Source organism: Balaenoptera physalus, assembly GCF_965194825.1.
Source record: "Balaenoptera physalus genome assembly, chromosome: 11".
Classification (NCBI taxonomy): domain Eukaryota; kingdom Metazoa; phylum Chordata; class Mammalia; order Artiodactyla; family Balaenopteridae; genus Balaenoptera; species Balaenoptera physalus.
The window spans coordinates 87,183,389-87,203,652 of record NC_138896.1 but is presented as its reverse complement, the minus strand read 5'-3'; the positions used below and the strand labels follow the sequence as shown (position 1 = coordinate 87,203,652).

At 39.3% G+C, this 20,264-nt stretch overlaps 1 protein-coding gene across 1 annotated transcript in view; it reads right to left on the bottom strand.

Annotated features, from left to right (window-relative positions):
* The window catches only part of SLC25A26 (solute carrier family 25 member 26), a 298,689-nt gene that overhangs the window by 8,192 nt on the left and 270,233 nt on the right, over positions 1 to 20,264 (bottom strand). Inside the window, exon 17 of the mRNA XM_082412391.1 lies at positions 5,267 to 5,276. Coding sequence (XP_082268517.1) covers positions 5,267 to 5,276 — 10 coding nt within the window. The remainder of the gene's footprint in view (positions 1 to 5,266; positions 5,277 to 20,264) is intronic.

Genomic DNA, 20,264 nt, shown 5'->3' with positions numbered 1-20,264 from the left:
TATCGGAACCTCCCGTGGGTTAGCTCTGGGGATGGGAACTTAAGTGAGAAGCTATTTTGGTGGCATTCCTCACTGATGACATAAGTGATTTTCCCAAGGACTTAACTGCATTCTAAAATAAGTCAAAGAAACGAGGGTGACAGCTACGTTACAGTGCCCAAAGGAAACCATTTTCAGGGAATATGTGTGATAGACACACACATATACACACATTTACATACACGTATAAAAATAAAGATATATCTTTAAGACAATGTAACATTTTAAATATTTCCCATATAATTCTAAACAGATAAATACCATAATTCACAAATTAGGCCAGAGCAGTGTATACCAAATTCCAGTTCTTTTTTCAATCTTTACCCATGCTGTACATGTTTGAAGGATGCTAATACTATTACTGAACCACGTAAAGTTCGTCAAAACGCTTTTTGCCCTGTTTTTGTAATATGTTGAGGATTACACAAATAAATACTCATGCTGAGTTTCAAACTAGGCAAAATGATGGCAGAGACGTGGTGCCTTGCTTGTCGAGAGTTTATGATTTAGTAGAAAATAAAATACAGTCATATCAAATGGTGAAGAGCGCTGAGTCAGGCCCTGGTCTAATCTCTGACCATATATCAAAACCCACAGTCCTCACAACAACCCTGAGAGTTGGGTCCTGTTATTATCCTTCTTTTACCCAGGCTTTCTAACAGCAGAGCCTGTACTCTTTATTTTTGTTTTTAGCTTTATTGAAGTATAACTGATATCCAATAAACTACACATATTTAAAGTACGTGATTTGGTAACTTTTGATAGACATACATGTGAAATCATCACCATAATTAAGACAGTGAACATATCCATCACCCCAAAAAAGTTTCGTGTCCCTTTGTCATCCCCCTTTCCTGCCCTTCCTTACCAACCCCTAAACAATCTGATCGGTCATTCTACATTCGTTTGCCTTTTCTAGAATTTTATATAAATGTAATTATACATTAATTTTTTTAACTCGAATTCTTTCCTTCAGAATTTTTGTATGATTCATTCATGTTAGTGTGGATATCAATAGTTCACCCCTTTTTAATTGCTAAGTAATATTCCATTGTATCATTATTTGTTTATATACTTGCCTATTGATAGACATTTGGAATTTTTCCAGTTTTTGGCTATTACAAATAAAGCTGCTATGAACATTTATATTCATGTTTTCGTATGGACACATGCCTTCACTTCTCTTGGGAAAATACCTAGAAGTGAAACAGCTGGACCACATGGCAGGTATATGTACGTATACTTTTTAAGAAACTACCAAATTGTTTTAGAAAGTGGTCGTATTTTACACTTAGACCAGTTCCAGTTTCTTTACATCCTCTCCCACACCTGGTATTGTATTTTAAAAATTTAACCATTTTACTTGGTATGCAGTAGCATTTCATTGTGGTTTTAATATGTATTTCCCCAATGGCTAATGATGCTGAGCTCCTTTTCATGTACTTTTTTACCATCCATAATATATTTTCTTTAGTGAAGTGTCTGTTCAAATGTTTTGCACGTTTTCATCAGGTTGTCTGTTTTTGTAATTATTGAGTTTAACAGTTCTTTATATATTCCAGCTACAGGTCACCTGCAATTCTTTTCTCCTAGTCTGTGGCTTGTCTCTTCATACTCTTAACAGTGTCTATCCAAGAACAGAATATTTAACTTTGATGTCCAAATTATACTTTTACAGATCTTGCATTTGGTGACCGATCTAAGAAATCTTTACCTAACTCAGACCACAAAGATTTTTCATCTAGAAAAAATTTTCATTTTCTTCTAGAAATTGTATGTCTTTAGGTTTGATATTTAGATCTATCTTCCATTTTAAGTTGATTTTTATGTATGTACAAGGTTTGAAGTTGTTTTGTTTTGTTTTTAAACATGGATATGTAATTGTTCCAGCAATTGGAAAAGACCAGCCTTTTGCAATGAACTGCCTTCTCGCTTTTGTCAATAATCAATTGTCCATATATGTGTGGATTTATTTCTGGACTCTATTTAGCTCTAATCTACGGATCTATCTTGATACCAATTGAATACTTTTTTGACTACTACACCTCTATAATAAATCTTGCGTTCAAGTAGTATTAGTTCTCCGACTTTCTTCTTTGTCAAAGTCGTTCAGACTAGTCTAGAGTCTTTGCACTTCTGTAAGAATTTTAGAATCGGCTTATCAATTCCTGCAAAACAGCCTGAGATTTTTAAAATTAATTAATTAATTAATATTTATTTTTGGCTGCACTGGGTCTTTGTTGCTGCGCGTGGGCTTCCTCTAGTTGCAGGGTGAGCAGGGGCTACTCTTCGTCACGGTGCATGGGCTTCTCATTGCGGTGGCTTCTCTTGTCGCGGAGCACAGGCTCTAGATGTGCAGGGTCACTAGTTGTGGCTCGTGGGCTCTAGAGCTCAGGTTCAGTAGGTGTGGCTCACGGTCTTAGCTGCTCCGCGGCATGTGGGATCTTCCTGGACTAGGGCCCAAACCCATGTCCCCTGCATTGGCAGGCGGATTCTTAACCACTGCACCACCAGGGAAGTCCGGCCTGCTGAGATTTTCATTTGAATTGCAATGAATCTATCAGTCACTTTGGAGAGAATGGAGATGCTAACAGTATTGGGTTTTCTGACCCATAAACATGGTGCATCTCTCCATTTACTTGGGGCTCCATTATTTTCATTCATTCATTCATTCATTTATTTATGGCTGTGTTGGGTCTTCGTTGCTGTGCACAGGCTTTCTCTAGCTATGGTGAGCAGGGGCTACTCTTCGTTGCAGCGCACGGGCTTCTCATTGTCATGGCTTCTCTTGTTGTGGAGCATGGGCTTTAGGCGCGCAGGCTTCAGTAGTTGTGGCACATGGGCTCAGTAGTTGTGGCTTGTGGGCTCTAGAGCTCAGGCTCAGTAGTTGTGGTGCAAGGGCTTAGTTGCTCCGCAGCATGTGGGATCTTCCCGGGCCAGGGTGCAAACCTGTGTTCCTAGCATTGGCAGGCGGATTCTTAACCACTGGGCCACCAGGGAAGCCCTGGGGCTCCATTATTTTCTCTCAACAATGTTTTGCAGTTTTCAGTATATAGGTGTTGCACTTGTATGGTCAATTTTATCCCTAAGTATTTCATATGTTTTGGTGCTCTTGTAAACGGTACTGTTTTTTTTTTCTAAATTTCAGTTTCTGATTGCTTAATATGTAGAAATACAATTGACTTTTGCATACTGATCTTGTATTCTGCAACCTTGCTAAATTTATCAGCTCTAGTAGCTTCTTTGGAGATTCCATCAAATTTTCTACATCAGTGATCATCTGTCTGTGAATAAACAGTTTTACTTCTTCCTTTCCAATTTGGATTAATGCCTTTTATTTCTTTTTCTAGCCTTACTGCACTGGGTAGGATGTCTAGCATAATGGCAGGTACTGCAATAAGGATGAAGAATATTAGAAATAAGACCTCTTGAATATATTCATTACAATGGTTAGAATAGTGTAATGACCTGCTGATAGTGGCATGACATTTTTATGGATGATCAAATATACCACAACTGAAAGAAGAACAGCAAACTTAGTACTAATTTTCTACTCTCAATACTTTCCCACCAAAAATACACCTGGAAGGTTGAGTAAGTTGCTACAGAAATGGAGAAGATGCCATATAAACAAACCAAGGCATGTAGGGCCCTGTTTGTCAACTTTAACAACTTTTCTTAAGTCAGTCATCTAACTATGGAAACTACCTAACAAGTTAGAGATACAATGATGTGTGGTGCCTGAGGGCTCCAACATTTCCTTCCACCTAACTATGAGAACAGTTACTTGGAAAGTGTATTTATTAAAATCACTGGACTAAGAGTGCAGCTATCAAAAATATTTTTGTAACCTTACTTGTGGAAGTAGATGAGCTAAAAAAAAGTTTTATCACAAACAGCTTTCTAAAGATAATCTTGCCATTAAGCAGAGTATTTGGTATTTTTTCAGTAAATTCTCTAATGTGTGCAAGTATATCTGTGTAGAAAACATTATTTTCTCCAGAGCTCTTATAAGCACTCAAGACAGCATAAGAAGCAACTTAGTAGAACAGCAACTTTTTACCTTAAAGATGGCAAAATGTGTATTTTATCAGGCAAATGCCAATTTTAACACCATTATTTACTTTGCTGACTTTTTAGAAAAAGGATACAAAACATAAAATAGTCATTCTGGTAATGACTGAAGGTCATCTTCAGTTTCTACTGGTACCTTCAAGGGTTCCAGAGAGCCAAAGTTTACTCCAAACAGACTTAAAATACTACAAATAATGCTGAGTTTATAAGCAGTAATAAAGAACAAATAATAAGATGTGCACTACATGTGATACAGGAGAAAAAAATCAAAGATACTATGTAACTCATAAATTCAACATTTACTCAATACCTACTAGGATTCAGGCAGTATAAGGTCAAGGGAAAAAAGATAGCAGTCCCCAGGTCTAATATGTGATGGGGGTAGAGTGAGGGCAGAAGAGGGTTATAACAGAAAGTGACAAAGAAGGCTTCACAGAGGCGCCTGTTGTAATCTAGGAAGGAAAAAAATTGGTTGCCAGGGAAAAAAAACACTGGATCAAAACAGACTCTGATGGCTGAAGACACAATTTAAAAATAGAATCTCCAAAGATAAGCATATCACCTGGCCAGAACAATTTAGCCTAAAAACATATAAAGAAATCGTTTTGTATTAGAAAAGGATACTAATAAATACCTTAAACAAAAAATCTCTATAACCAGAAGATTTAGATTCAAGTGAGAAACTTCCAAGGCAAACACAGAGCATAAGAGAAGTAACAATTATAACAGCAACCACAATAAACACTTACACAGAACTTACTATGCCCCAGGTACCCAACACTTTACATACATTAACTCATGAAATCCTAACCACAATTTTCTAAGGTATGTGCTATCTTAACCTCATTTTACAGACAAGAAAGTTGAGGCTCAGAGAAGTTAAGTAACTTGCCAAAGTTTAAACAGGTAGGTACAGAGTATATACATACTTGGACTTGGATTTATAGGTTACAGGTCTCTTGACAGCAAACAGAAGGTATTTATAAGACACTTCACTTCCACATACAGGTAACTCATACTAGAATGATATCAGAATATTCAAGTGAATGAACAAACTTTGTCAATGTCCAAAATAATTTGCTTTAAATAATATGGGTTTGTAATTTTTTAAAATAATGAATTGTCTGAATATAGAACTTTGGAAAAAGAATACTGAGACCAAGCTAAAAAGATGAGTGTTGTTTACAAATGATTCATTTGGGGGCAACTTTAAATTCATTAAGCAACAAGGATAATGACGAGAAACCTGGCTGGTAAAAAGTACTGTATATGAATTATGAAAATATTTTGAAATTACATATTTGTTCACATATATGGAGGAACCGGAGGACTGTGATCAATAAAAAACTGGCTGGAAAGACAGGAGAAAATTAAGGAAACACTCCCATTTACCACTGCAACAAAAAGAATAAAATACCCAGGAATAAACCTACCTAAGGACACAAAAGACCTGTATGCAGAAAACTATAAGAAACTGATGAAAGACATTAAAGATGATACAAACAGATGGAGAGATACACCATGATCTTGGACTGGAAGAATCAACATTGTGAAAATGACTATACTACCCAAAGCAATCTACAGATACAATGCAATCCCTCTCAAACTACCAATGGCATTTTTCACAGAACTAGAACAAAAAATTGCACAATTTGTACGGAAACACAAAAGACCCCAAACAGCCAAAGCAATCTTGAGAAAGAAAAACGGAGCTGGAGGAATCAGGCTCCCAGACTTCAGACTATACTACAAAGCTACAGTAATCAAGACAGTATGGTACTGGCACAAAAACAGAAATATAGATCAATGGAACAGGAGAGAAACCCACGCACATATCTTTGATAAAGGAGGCAAGAATATACAATGGAGAAAAGACTGCCTCTTCAATAAGTGGTGCTGGGAAAATTGGACAGCTACCTGTAAAAGAATGAAATTAGAACACTCCCTAACACCATACACAAAAATAAACTCCAAATGGATTAAAGACCTAAATGTAAGGCCAGACACTATAAAACTCTTAGAGGAAAACACAGGCAGAACACTCTATGACATAAATCACAGCAAGATCCTTTTTGACCCACCTCCTAGAGAAATGGAAATAAAAACAAAAATAAACAAACGGGACCTAATGAAACTTAGGGGCTTCCCTGGTGGCACAGTGGTTGGGAATATGCTGCCAATGCAGGGGACAGGGGTTTGAGCCCTGGCCTGGGAGGATCCCACATGCCACGGAGCAACTAAGCCCGTGCGCCACAACTACTGAGCCTGCGCGTCTGGAGCCTGTGCTCCGCAACAAGAGAGGCCACAATAGTGAGAGGCCTGAGCACCGCGATGAAGAGTGGCCCCCGCTCGCCGCAACTGGAGAAAGCCCTAGCACAGAAACGAAGACCCAACACAGCCAAAAATAAATAAATTTATTTTTTTTTAAAAATGTCTATTAGCCAGAAGCAACTTCACTGGATTCCTTCTCTCCAACAATATTCCCCCACCAACAATTCCACAAATAACTATGCCTCATTATTAAAAAAAAAAAAAAAAACTTAAAAGCTTTTGCACAACAAAGGAAACCTTAAACAAGACGAAAAGACAACCCTCAGGATGGGAGAAAATATTTGCAAATGAAGCAACCGACAAAGGATTAGTCTCCAAAATTTACAAGCAGCTCATGCAGCTCAATATCAAAACAACAAACAACCCAATCCAAAAATGGGCAGAAGACCTAAACAGACATTTCTCCAAAGAAGATATACAGATTGCCAACAAACACTTGAAAGGATGCTCAACATCACTAATCATTAGAGAAATGCAAATCAAAACTACAATGAGGTATCACCTCACACCAGTCAGAATGGCCACCATCAAAAAATCTACAAATAATAAATGCTGGAGAGGGTGTGGAGAAAAGGGAACCCTCTTGCACTGTTGGTGGGAATGTAAATTGATACAGCCACTATGGAGAACAGTATGGAGGTTCCTTAAAAACCTAAAAATAGAACTACCATATGACCCAGCAATCCCCCTACTGGGCATATACCCTGAGAAAACCATAATTCAAAGAGTCATGTACCACAATGTTCATTGCAGCTCTATTTACAATAGGCAAGACATGGAAGCAACCTAAGTGTCCATCGACAGATGAATGGATAAAGAAGATGTGGCACATATATACAATGGAATATTACTCAACCATAAAAAGAAATGAAATTGAGTTATTTGTAGTGAGGTGGATGGATCTAGAGTCTGTCATACAGAATGAAGTAAGTCAGAAAGAGAAAAACAAATACCGTATGCTAACACATATATATGGAATCTAAAAAAAAAAAAAAAAAAGGTTCTGATGAACCTAGAGGCAGGACAGGAATAACGACACAGACGTAGAGAATGGACCTGAGGACGTGGGGAGGGGGAAGGGTAAGCTGGGACGAAGTGAGAGAGTGGCATGGACATATATACACTACCAAATGTAAAACAGATAGCTAGTGGGAAGCAGCCGCATAGCACAGGGAGATCAGCTCGGTGCTTTGTGACCACCTAGAGGGGTGAGATAGGGAGGGTGGGAGGGAGACGCAAGAGGGAGGAGATGAGGGGATATATGTATATGTATAGGTGATTCATCTTGTTGTAAAGCAGAAACTAACACACCATTGTAAAGCAATTATACTCCAATAAAGATGTTAAAAATAAAAAAGACAGGAAAGATTACTCGCAGGAAGTGTAATATTATTGTTTATGAGCTTTAAATAATTTAAGTGTAGATTAGAAAATGGAATAAAAATGTAGTTTAGACAACAGTATGAGTGACTACTATTGACAGTATTACTTACCACTTGCTGAGTACCTAGCATGTTCCAGAAACTATGCAAAAGATTTCACATTTCTCATTTAATTTTGAAAGGTGTGTATTATTATCCAGACACACAGGTGTAGGGTGGTACTAAGAGTTGTCAAGTAACTTGCCTGAGGTCACATAGATCGAAAGTGGGGGAAATGAAGCTGACTGTTACGGTCCCCTAAAGCCATGTGCCTTGTAGACGGAATAGTATATATGCAACATTTATAAGCTTCCTCGATACACAGCTCAACTTCTAGGGGAGCTACAATATAATATTCAAGTTATTAAATAAAATATTTTGATGTCAATAAATGTAATAAATCATGTAGGTTTGGAATGGAGGATTTTTTTTAAGGCCCTGTCTCAACACCAAAAATTTTTAAATTGCCATAACTTCTCAACCTAAGTAAGTATTTCCATTGCCACAGAGGTCTAATGATCATCCCTGTAAAAGCAAGTAAATGACTGCGGGGGGAGGGCAGAAAGGAGGCCCAAATGTGAAGAACCACAGTGTTGGGTCTCAACTGATGTGACAGAGCTTGTAAGACTAAAACAAGCAGGCGGCCATACTTTACTTGGTGTTCGCTTACTTATCGCTATTCTGAAGTCCTGTTTCCATTTTCTTTTCAAATAAAAAACGAAATTTTCAGATGAATCCATGCACATTAGCTTATATCTCATGTAAATGAGACATTTCAAGCAACGAGAATGGCAGTCAGAAATGTTCTTAGTTTCACTTTTGCGGTTTTTCTTGAGAAAAGTTTCCTTAACATAGGATGACTGGAAACGATTTCTAGTAGCTTATTTAGAAAATTTCATTTTGAAATCATTTTAGACTTACAGAAAATGTGCAAAAATAGTAGAGGTCCCATACACCCTTTACCCAGCCTCCTCTACTGTTGACATTTTACATAACCCAAGTATAATGATCAAAACAGGAAATGAAAATAGGTACAATACTCCTAAGATACAGACCTTAATTGATTTTCACCATTCACATTGTTTAAAGGTGTGCAAATTTTAAACATCAGGCCTGATTTTTTTTTCAATTAATGATATTTCTATTATCCAGTAGGATATTATGAGGAATCCTGAATACTTAGTGGTGGCGCTACAAAAACAATCAGGCTGTTCTAATTTCCCAAGTGATTCTTCACTCAGAGCTCAAGGCCCATCAGAGGAAGAAGGCATGAAGTACTTTCGAGGCTCCTCCACACACACCCCCGCCAGGGTTACAGCTATTAGCACCAGTATTCATTCACAGGACAGAGAGCAAACACCAGGCCCGATACTAGGAAATGGCTGGGAGTCCAAGCCTGAGCCAAGTGTCTTTCAAGTACAGCATGAAGAGAAGGCTTTGTCACTTTAAAAGACCCACCCAAACGTGCACAGTTGTCTTATGAACAAACAACAAATTGAAAATAAGCGTTTTGGCTTCAGGGCAGGGAAACTTAAATTTGGGACTTCTTCAGTTGTTGTACTCAGAAGTAGTTATGTGGCTTCCAATTGTGTAAGATTACAACACTTTACCCCATAAGTTTTGTGGTACCTTAGTAGGTATGTGTGCTGAATCGTCTACTCAGTTCCACATGAATGACATCATAATAAATGATGATAATTCATTTAAGACAACAGAAAAGACAATCCTCTGTGCAGGTCTCACTGCTGTCTGTCTAGCACCAGAATTTCATAACACATTAAAGACAGCAGATGATTAATTTCACTCAACTGCCCTCCATACTGTAGGTGATCAAGCTATTGTATAGCTTTGACACATACACTTTAAAAAATAATTAAAGCAACAGCTGCCTATAATTTTATTATTCAACTAACAATTAATAACTGAATAATAAAATTATATTTATAATTTACATTAATGAATTCTCTGTGAAGTACTTATACACAAACATGACTTTAAAAAAGAAATTTCCAGGACTTCCCTGGTGGCGCAGTGGTTAAGAATCCACCTGCCAATGCAGGGCACACGGGTCCGAGCCCTGGTCTGGGAAGATCCCGCATGCTGCAGAGCAACTAAGCCCGTGAGCCACAACTACTGAGCCTGCGCTCTAGAGCCCGTGAGCCACAACTACTGAGCCAGCATGCCACAACTACTGAAGCCTGCGTGCTTAGAGCCCGTGCTCCTCAACAAGAGAAGCCACCGCAATGAGAAGCCCACGCACCACAACAAAGAGTAGCCCCCGCTCACCTCAACTAGAGAAAGCCCGCAGGCAGCAATGAAGACCCAATGCAGCCAAAAGTTTTAAAAAATAAAAAAATAAATAAATTTTAAAAAATAAATAAATAAATAAATAAATACGGGATTTCCAAAGCAAAGTTTTTAAATGAAAAGAATAATGATTACAAATGGGAACCACAAGTAAGCTTTCACTTCTGCCCTACCATGGCTGGAGCAATATACACAAGTGGTTAAAGGGCTAAAATGCATTCCTCTTAAACAGAACTAATTAAAACTGGGTACACCTAACTATTTACAGTACACAAGCTAATCTTGGTTATAATGGCAGCTGGATTGAAACTATTCTGAGATTTGTAAATAGCACCAACTTGATGTGGCTGATTTGTACCTTGCTTTCGGTTAAACTGTATTTTGGTTGGTTGAGATATTGAGATATTTACCTTCTAGATAATTAGGGTGGTAAAGATAATAAGAGTTCATAAGAAATTTTTTAATGAATGATTGTGCTGGTAAATATTGGGTTGGCCCAAAAGTTCTTTTGGGTTTTTCCTTAAGATGGTACAGAAAAACCCAAATGAACTTTTTGGCCAACCCAATATACGAAATTTCATTTATTCTTGAGCAAACGTTAAGATGCTGAGTTTGCTGAGTAATATTTAGGTTTTACAATTACAAAGTAATATTTTTGGATATGTGTGGCTAGGTTTCATTTGGGAGGTATTTATTCTGATCGGAGGGCTGTCTGAGCTTCCTGGATCTGTGGTTTGATGTCTTTTATTAGTTTGGGTAGGGGCAAAAGGTATCTAAACTGAGTAACATTTATTATTATAACTGATGCTCATGATACAAATTTTAAGTCAACAAGAAAAGGTGTGATTATTTTTAATACTTCTGCCTGGAAAGACACACTTGGTTTGCTATGTTTAAGTATGTAACAATCTTTTTAAAAGATTTTTATGAAAATGGTTCAAATGGAAGAACTGGGGGCTTACACTAACAAGCTCCATTTATCCAGAAACAGGTACACTGACAAGCCACTATCCTCAAAAGCACCAAAAAATATGTATAATAAGGACTCACTTCTTTTCATTAACCTGCAAAAGCTCACTCATCTGACCCCTGATTCAACAGGAGAGGGAATTCATTACCTTCACCTCTGGAGTCTCATAGGGTCTTGCACAATTCCTTATACAAAGAAGGCAGGCAAATATTTGGAACCGATATGAATACCTATAATGTAAGTAGTGTTGGATAATTTTACCCTTGTGTAGAGAATGAGGAGAACATCAACTGGCCAAACATCATAATCCCAAATTGTCATTTGTGGCTCAGGAAAGAACCGTATAAACCAGGAACGGCTAACGGGTTCCACCTCAAGGATGAACATTTACTTAACTGGACAAGGCTTTCTAGTGAGCTGGGCTGAGATGCTTCCAAGGCTTGGGTGAGGTTCAGCTGGAAGGAGGGCTAGGATCAACCAGTGATGACAGAGTGAAACCAGAGCAGCACAAACAGTATCATATCGCATATTTACACCAAACATACTAAACTCACACCAAAAACACTCACAAATACCCAGGAAGCAGGTCTAAAGGACAAACAGAAACAAAGCTAACTCCTTTTCTCCCCATTTTTTAAAGGAGGTTACATGTGAATCTGCACATGGCTCCCTTGAAATCAAATACTAGCACAGTTTTATATCTCCAAAGGAACTGGGCATCATTATAGGCATTTTTTAAAAGTGCTTTTTAATATATATTTGTTTGATAATCTGATTAAAATAAAGTGTGGTAAATTCCTTTCTCACACTTTGTCTCAGCCAAAAAAAGTCAATTTGATTCATCACAGGAATGTTGTATCTGAATGAGCATATTTATCTCATTTTGCTCACAAACTTGCTTAAACAGAAGAGAAACACCCAAAAGAAGATGACAAAGGAGGAATCCTGGTGTGCATTTTATTGTTTTTTTGACAAAGGACCCTAACCCACTACCCTCTAGCCTGTGGGACCCATGAGGCAAGGTTAAATCTTAACTCGCTTGCAAGTAATGGAACCTGTAAGGAACATATTAGGTGTTGTTACTGCTTTGGCTTCACCACTGTAACTGCAGCGGGACACCAGGCAGCTGAGTACACGGGTCCAAAGGAGGAGATGGGAGAAGGATCCAGAGCCTCAGAAGTGACACCCTTTCCATCCATCCTGCCAGGCTTTGCTACACATCCCTCCTTCCTTCCTTAGTTTTCTTTGCCATCTCTTTTTAACCATCTGTCTCTAAGAATTCAAAAGTTCTCATATTTTTTAAATTGTTAAAAAAGATGTCTGCTTCATTATAATGACATTTTGCTAAAATCCTAATCAGCATCTCAGACTCTGACTCTGCTGGTGATCTGGACATAAAATATTTTGCTCTTATTTTTAGGAGTTTTCTTCCATCTTGACATGCTGTATTTAATTTAGGGGACAAACTTAGTGTGGTAAAAATCACACACAATCATTTTTACTCTGTTATCATTCCCTTCTCAATCTTTAATATGCCTTTACAGGAATCTATGTTCTGATCAAACATGTCTGTGCAGATACCAGATTGTCCCAGTCTCAGGAAATGGTGCAGTGGAGACCCTGAGCATGAGCACCTTCTAAATTACTATCATTTTGTTCATATACTAAAGGTATGGGGGAATCTTGTGGATGGAGTGATAAAAGACACTTTAACTATTATTAAAATAAGAATCACGGGTTTCCCTGGTGGCGCAGTGATTAAGAATCCGCCTGCCAACGCAGGGGACACGGGTTCAAGCCCCGGTCCGGGAAGATTCCACATGCCGCAGAGCAACTACGCCCATGTGCCACAACTACTGAGCCCGCATGCCACAACTACTGAAGCCCATGCGCCTAGAGCCTGTGCTCCGCAACAAGAGAAGCCACCACCATGAGAAGCCCGCGCACCGCAACAAAGAGGAGCCCCCGCTTGCCCCAACTAGAGAAAGCCTGCATGCAGCAACGAAGACCCAGTGCAGCCAAAAATTAATTAATTAATTAATTAAAAAAATAAGAATCAACAACAATAAACAAGTTACTCTTCAATTTGAATAAAAATATAGTTTTTATAAAGTAGTGGCTGTTTAAAAGACTTCTAAAATGTACTGATTTTATACATTGTCCTATAACCGAAATGATAATCCACTGGCCCCTGATTTCTGTTACAAAGCTATGATTTCATTTTAGAAAATCATCAGCATAATGTGAAAATCTTACATAACCAAACTGATTTTATTTTCATTTTTCTTCAAACGTTGCATCTGAGGTTAAGTTTGCATTTCTTCTAGTTACTGCTTTGCAACTTTGTAACATCTTGTGGCTAGAAGCAAAACTACTTAGACCTGGCAGCATTCTTAATAATCCTCTACACTTCTCTATATATTCAGACACTAGAACAAATCTGACATTCTTACAGGAAATTTTATCATATCCTTTCAAAATACGTGTATTGTTTGCCAAAGGCTCAGTGAGAGTACATGTGTATGTTAGAGCTGTGATCATACTTCTAAAAGAAACTACTTTTAAATAAAACAGTTGATGTATACAGCTACCCAACTTTGCTTTGACCTTGAAAAAGAAAGAATGCTAACCTCCAAACAATTAGTAAATAGTCATAAACACCTGCTGTGTAAAAGTCAGAACTACAAAGAATATAAATGATCAGAAGACAAAGTTTCTTCCTCCAAAAAGCCAAGTCCTACAAGGAATTAAAACACAAACACGTTGGAAATGTAGTCTGGCTCCACTCATCCCCATAAACTATCTGTGCTCCCCCGTGTCGGCCCCTGGGAGCTGACTCCTTCCTGAAGCAAGCACTGTTTAACCCTTGCCCAAGTACAGCAGAACCGGGGATGGGCTGGGGGAGGGGAAGAAGGGAGGCTGGTCTAAGAAATATGGTATCCGGGGCTTTTAAGTTTTACGTCATCAAGTTAAAGAACCAACACAATTTGCAGAAACGCCTGAAATAAGCTGATTAGATATAATACAACCATCTCAACTTTTTACCAACTTTTGAACATATGAAACAGCAACGACATTCTTAAAGAGATTGTACGCTATGTGCAAAGTTATGTGTAAAATAACTAAGGCCATCAGCTCTGGAGTCAGACTGTCCGGGTTCAAATCCTGGACGTACCCCTTAACACTGAGTGTTCCTGAGGCCTTGGGCAAGGCGCTCAAACTCTCCTTCAGTTTCCACATCTGCAAAATGAAGACGGCAAGCGCACCCACCTCACAGACTTGCCATGAAGAGTAACAGGAGATCATCCATGGCGAGTGACCGTCGCAGTGCGGGGCACACTGTAACTCTGAGAAATGCTACTATGTATTATGGTTATTAATGACCGTGACTGTAGTAATAAAGACAGTGTTAACACAGTAAAAGGGTACTGGACAGAAAACCGAGGACTTAGTTTGGCAGATGAAAGACAATCTCTCTGAGCCCTGGTTTCCCTGCTTTGGTGGGGATGACAACAGGACCCGTCTCTCTGAGCTGTATGTCACGTGAATGAGATGCTAAGGAATATATAATGTACTCCTCAGCACAGTGCCTGGCATACACCTGCTCAACACACAACGTGTTCTTTATAAGTGTTTGGGCGTCAATAAGTGCATAACTAAATAAACTAATTATTTAAATGCTACAAAGGAAATAAACAGGTGCTGTGTTTAACTGAGCAGGGAAGATGGGAAGGTCCTACTTTAAAGGTGGGTGGACAGGGAATGCCTCTCTGAAGTGACATGATCTAAGACCTAAAGAACAAGAAAGATTTGGACGTGAGAAAAGCCTAGGGAAAGAGCCAGAGTGAAAGCTTGATGAGGGATTTCTGTCAACCCTCTTGATCACTATATTCCCCAGGCCCTAGGCACATAGTAGGTACTCAGTAACAATGTGTAGAATAAATGAATAAAGACTATTTCTGGCAGAGGGCACAACAAACTTAAAGGCCCTCGGGTAAGGAGCAGCCCAGCAAGTCCGAACAGAACAGAGGGAGGCCAGCCGGGCTGCAGGGCAGGACGTGGACATGGGGAGGCTGGAGTGTAGTGGGCGGGTGCTGTGGGATACGGTCGGTGAGGTAGGAGGGGCGGATAACACGGGACTCTGTCAACTGCAGTTTAAACTCTGGATTTTACTCTTCTTTCAAAGAGGTGTCACTGAAGGCTTTTAGCAGAGAGTGGTATCATCTGATTTATTTCTTTAAAAGATCACTCTGGCTGTTGTGAAGAGAAGATATTTTAGAGAAGCAAGAATGGAATCAGGGAGACCACTGGAGAGGCCAACGTGGCATCTCAAGCAAGAGATGAGTTAGAGGCTTCAATCAGAACAGTGGACTCTTCTGGGGACTTCCCTGGTGGCACAGTGGTTAAGAATCCGCCTGCCAATGCAGGGGACACGGGTTCGAGCCCTGGTCCAGGAAGACCCCACATGTCACGGAGCACTAAGCCCATGCACCACAACTACTGAGCCTGCGCTCTAGAGCCACAACTACTAAAGCCCGTGTGCCTAGAGCCTGCGAGCCACAACTACTGAAGTCCACGCGCCTAGAGCACGTGCTCCGCAGCAAGAGAAACCACCACAATGAGAAGCCCGTGCACCGCAACAAAGAGTAGCCCCAGCTCTCCGCAACTACAGAAAGCCCGCACGCAGCAACAAAGACCCAACACAGCCAAAAATAAATAATAACATAAAAATAAATTAAAAAAAAAAAAAAAAAAGAAAAACAGTGGACTGTTCTGATGGGCTGGATGATGAGGGAAAGAGAGAACTGTGGAGTCATTCTTAAGTTTCTACTTTAGCAAGCAACAGACATGTGTTCTACTTACTAAGAAGGAGACACCTGGGAAGGAACAGGTTGGGGAGAAGGGGAATAAAAACCAAGTGTTCTGTTCTGAACTGGTTCCCCTGAGACACCCTGAGTAAGGGTGTCATCTAGGAAGTTGGTCATGTGAGGCTGTAACTCAGCGCAAGTGGTCCACAAGAGAGCTTTAAATATGCAAGTCAACCATATACACAGGGCATTCAAAGCCAAGGGACAAGATGAAATAATAAGCTTTGGTTTTTTGTCAGATAAGAGAACCACGTAGTCTAACGTGTTTCTCTTCTTGTTGGGCTACTAGAAAAGTTCCAAACTCAATATAAATCTTAAAGGAAAATGATCTTCTCAGAGGTTCTGGATATGATGATCTACCCCTTTTACTTCCCCTCCTCTTTATGGTGTTTAGTCTTCTTTCATCTAAATCTTTTTTGTAAGCATATGTACTATATAAAAAAAAAAAAGAAAACATAAGAAATGAGGTAGTGAAATGACATGATTTGAGGAGTCGGGGGGCTGGCTCCCACAGTGCCTTGGGTTGTCTTCAATTACAGACACGCTACCTTGGAGTTATCTGTGGGCATGTGCTTCTCTGGTAGAGTAAAAACTCCTCAAGGGCATCAGCCACGTCTTATTCATCCTTGAATTGCTGTGAAATGAAACAGTGTCTAGCTCACAGCAGGCAGGGAATACATGTGCACTAACGGCATCTGTCACTTTTCTATAAATAGAAGGGGTTCAGGCCTTATCAGAACGTGCTAAAGCTCAGTTCTAAGATACAGTACACGAATAAATACCAATCAGCGATACAGACAAATGTTAGCTATAAGGGTAAACCTTCAGGGTCTGGATTGGAAGACTTCAAGCACGAGAAAAAAACTGAGCTGGCTTTAAAAGATGCATAGCATTTGATCCGTGAAAGCCCACTGCAGAAAGAAGCCAAAGAAAAGGGGCAGTAAGGAGGCTATTCTGGTTGGAAGGGAAGGAAAGGAAGGAAAGGAGGGAAAGCAAAAAAAAAAAAGTGTAAGGGGAAGGGAGCTGGAAAAACCAGTTAAGGACACGGTATGGACATCCGTGCCAACAACTTCATGCTTTAGAGTTTTAGAAAGTTATACATTTCTGGGAACTTCAAAGAGATGTTTAAAGAAGATCACACAAATTCAATGTGTAGAACAGATGAGTGTTAACTAAGTCCAGGCATACGTTAGTAAGAATCTGATAAAAAAAGGAGGCCACAGGTTCCAAAAAGCCAGAGTGAACACAACTTGGTGAGTGATAGAGAAAAAGAGGATCAGATTTAATCTGGGATTTGAGACCAAAGGGGTCAGGAGAATAGTAGTATGATTAACAGAAATCAGGGAGACAGCAGGAGGAAGTGATTTTAGAAGGCGATACCATCGATTTTAGGCAGAATAAGTTTAAGATGATAGTGGCCACCCCCTACCTCCAGATTCCCACTCCTTATAGCACAATGTGCACACAATCTGCCAAAGTCCTTGCTGAGAAAAATTTTTCTTAGCAGTATTTCCACATAAACATCATAGAGAAACCCTTCCATATATAATACAGTGTCTCTATGGTTGCAGAAACAAATTTAAATGGATAAACTCATAAATACAAAAATAAAAGACATGCCAAAAATTGTCTACTTTTACAAAGCACTGTGGTTTCACATTTGGATGTTTAAAAAAAAAAGCACTATTATATGAAAAGATGCTCAATATTATTTAGCCCTGAGAGAACTGCAAATTAAAACCACAATGAGATACCAGTACACAACTATTAGAATGGCTAAAGTTTTATTTAATCTAATAATAACAAACAATGACATGGATGCAGAGCAACTGGAACTCTCACACATTGCTGGAAAATGGGACAGCCACTTTGGAAAACACTGTGACAGTTTCTTGCAAATTAAACTTCTATTTTCCCTATGACCCAGCAATCCCATTCCTAGGTACTTACCCAAGAGAAACAAAAATATATGTCCATACAAATACCCATATGCAAATATTTGTAGCAGCTTCATCCATAATCATCGACTCGAACGTGTATCAACTAGTAACTGGCTAAACAAATTACAGTACGCATACACAATGAAATGCTACGCAGCACCAAAAAGGAGCAAACTACTGGTACGGGATAAAACAGGAATGAATCTCTTCTTTCATATTAAATGAAAGAAGCCAGGCACAAAATACTACATAGTGTGTGATTATATTTATATGATATTCTGGAAAAGGGTGATGATATTACATTTTGTTTAGGGTGGTAGTTATATTTGTCAAAACCTGTAAAAATGTACACTTAAAAGGAGTTTTCCTGGGGCTCCCCTGGTGGCGCAGTGGTTGAGAATCTGCCTGCCAATGCAGGGGACACGGGTTCGAGCCCTGGTCTGGGAGGATCCCACATGCCGCGGAGCAGGTGAGCCCGTGAGCCACAGCTACTGAGCCTGCGCATCTGGAGCCTGTGCTCCGCAACAAGGGGCCGCGACGGTGAGAGGCCCGCGCACCGCGATGAAGAGTGGCCCCCACTTGCCGCAACTAGAGAAAGTCCTTGTACAGAAACGAAGACCCAACACACCCAAAAATAAATAAATAATTAATTAAATTTAAAAAAAAAAAAAAAAAAGGAGTTTTCCTGTATGACGATTATTCCTCAATAAATCTGACAAAAATATATATATATATATATGGCATCTTAACATTGGCTCAAAGGAAAGTATTAAAGCTCAACATCGTTATCTATGATTACTCTGAAAAATTCTAGACATACATACATTCAATCATTCATTTATTTATTTATAGCTGCACTGGGTCTTCATTGCTGTGTGTGGGCTTCCTCTAGTTGCGGTGAGCGGGCGCTACTCTTCGTTGTGGTGCGAGGGCTTCTCATTGCAGTGGCTTCTCTTGTTGCAGAGCATGGGCTCAAGGCGTGTGGGCTTCAGTAGTTGGGGCTCACAGGCTCCAGAGCGCAGGCTCAGTAGTTGGGGCACACAGGCTTAGTTGCTCCGTGGCATGTGGGATCTTCCCGGACCAAGGCTCGAACCCACGTCCCCTGCACTGGCAGGCGGATTCTTAACCACTGCGCCACCAGGGAAGCCTAGACATTTCTTAACTAGCTAGCATACTGCAAATGTCCTGAATACTGCAAAGAAACAAATCCCATGCTTTTTCCCTCTTTGGGCCTCAAAACATTCCTGTGCAGAAACTGGGCCTAAGTATGTTAGACACAGTGCAGAAGCCACATGAATGCTGTTTATTGAGACACTAATAAAGTGAGTCTTGTTTGCTGGACAGCTGTTGCTTCATTGTCTTTTGTCATAAACAAAAATAGAGAGGTGTTATGCTTATGGAATGTGACCTTCTCATTGGATAGCTGTTACATCACGCCCAGAAACCCTGCCAGAGAAATCCAATTTCACCATGTGCCACGTGGAAAACAGTAAAAACAAAAACAAACAAAACGACCATGAAAGATCCCAAAACCTGCATTAAATGAACTGTACTACTCCTTAAAATCAGATCATTTATAAGAAGTATTTCTCAATACTTAATATTGCTGAGTTTATTTTTATGAATAATGTTTGTCCTCATTTTATTATCCTTAGTATGTAACTTCAAAAGAATATTTTTTAGAGTCCAAATAACTGTTATTCTTCCAAAGACATTTTCTTTGAGCGCACCATGATTACTAATGCTATACAATGATGAGAGTAATTCCTTTATTTTTTGTATTATCAAATGCCTACCTAGGTACTTTGCCATTTTACAGTTTGGTCATTTATAAACCATTTTCATTTGAACAAGGGTTTTCAGATTCTTTTGCTCATTATCCACAGTGAGAAATACTTTCACATTGCAACCTAGTACACAGATGCATGTATATATGTACACGCAACACTGAAGTTTGACAAAGCAAGACTTAACCTTACCTCATAAGATGCTATTATTTTCCCTTTTGTTGTTGTTTTTAAAATGCTGGCAAACACCTACATAATTCATACCGTGACCCGCAATTTCTGAAATCATTGCACCAGGAGATGAAAAACAAATACAATGTCTCTGCATGTTTTGTACAAAGGCTTTCAAATTTTCATTTGTTTGTTTTTAAACATATGAGTGACCTTCCCCAAGGCTGACTCACAACTCCCCACACTCTGCTCCTTCTCACTGAGGGTTCCTAGGCCTGGTGAGCAGGAAAGACAGAAGGGACCTTCAGAAACCAAGCCCCCTGCTGCTCCCCACTCCCACCCACCATCAGATGTGG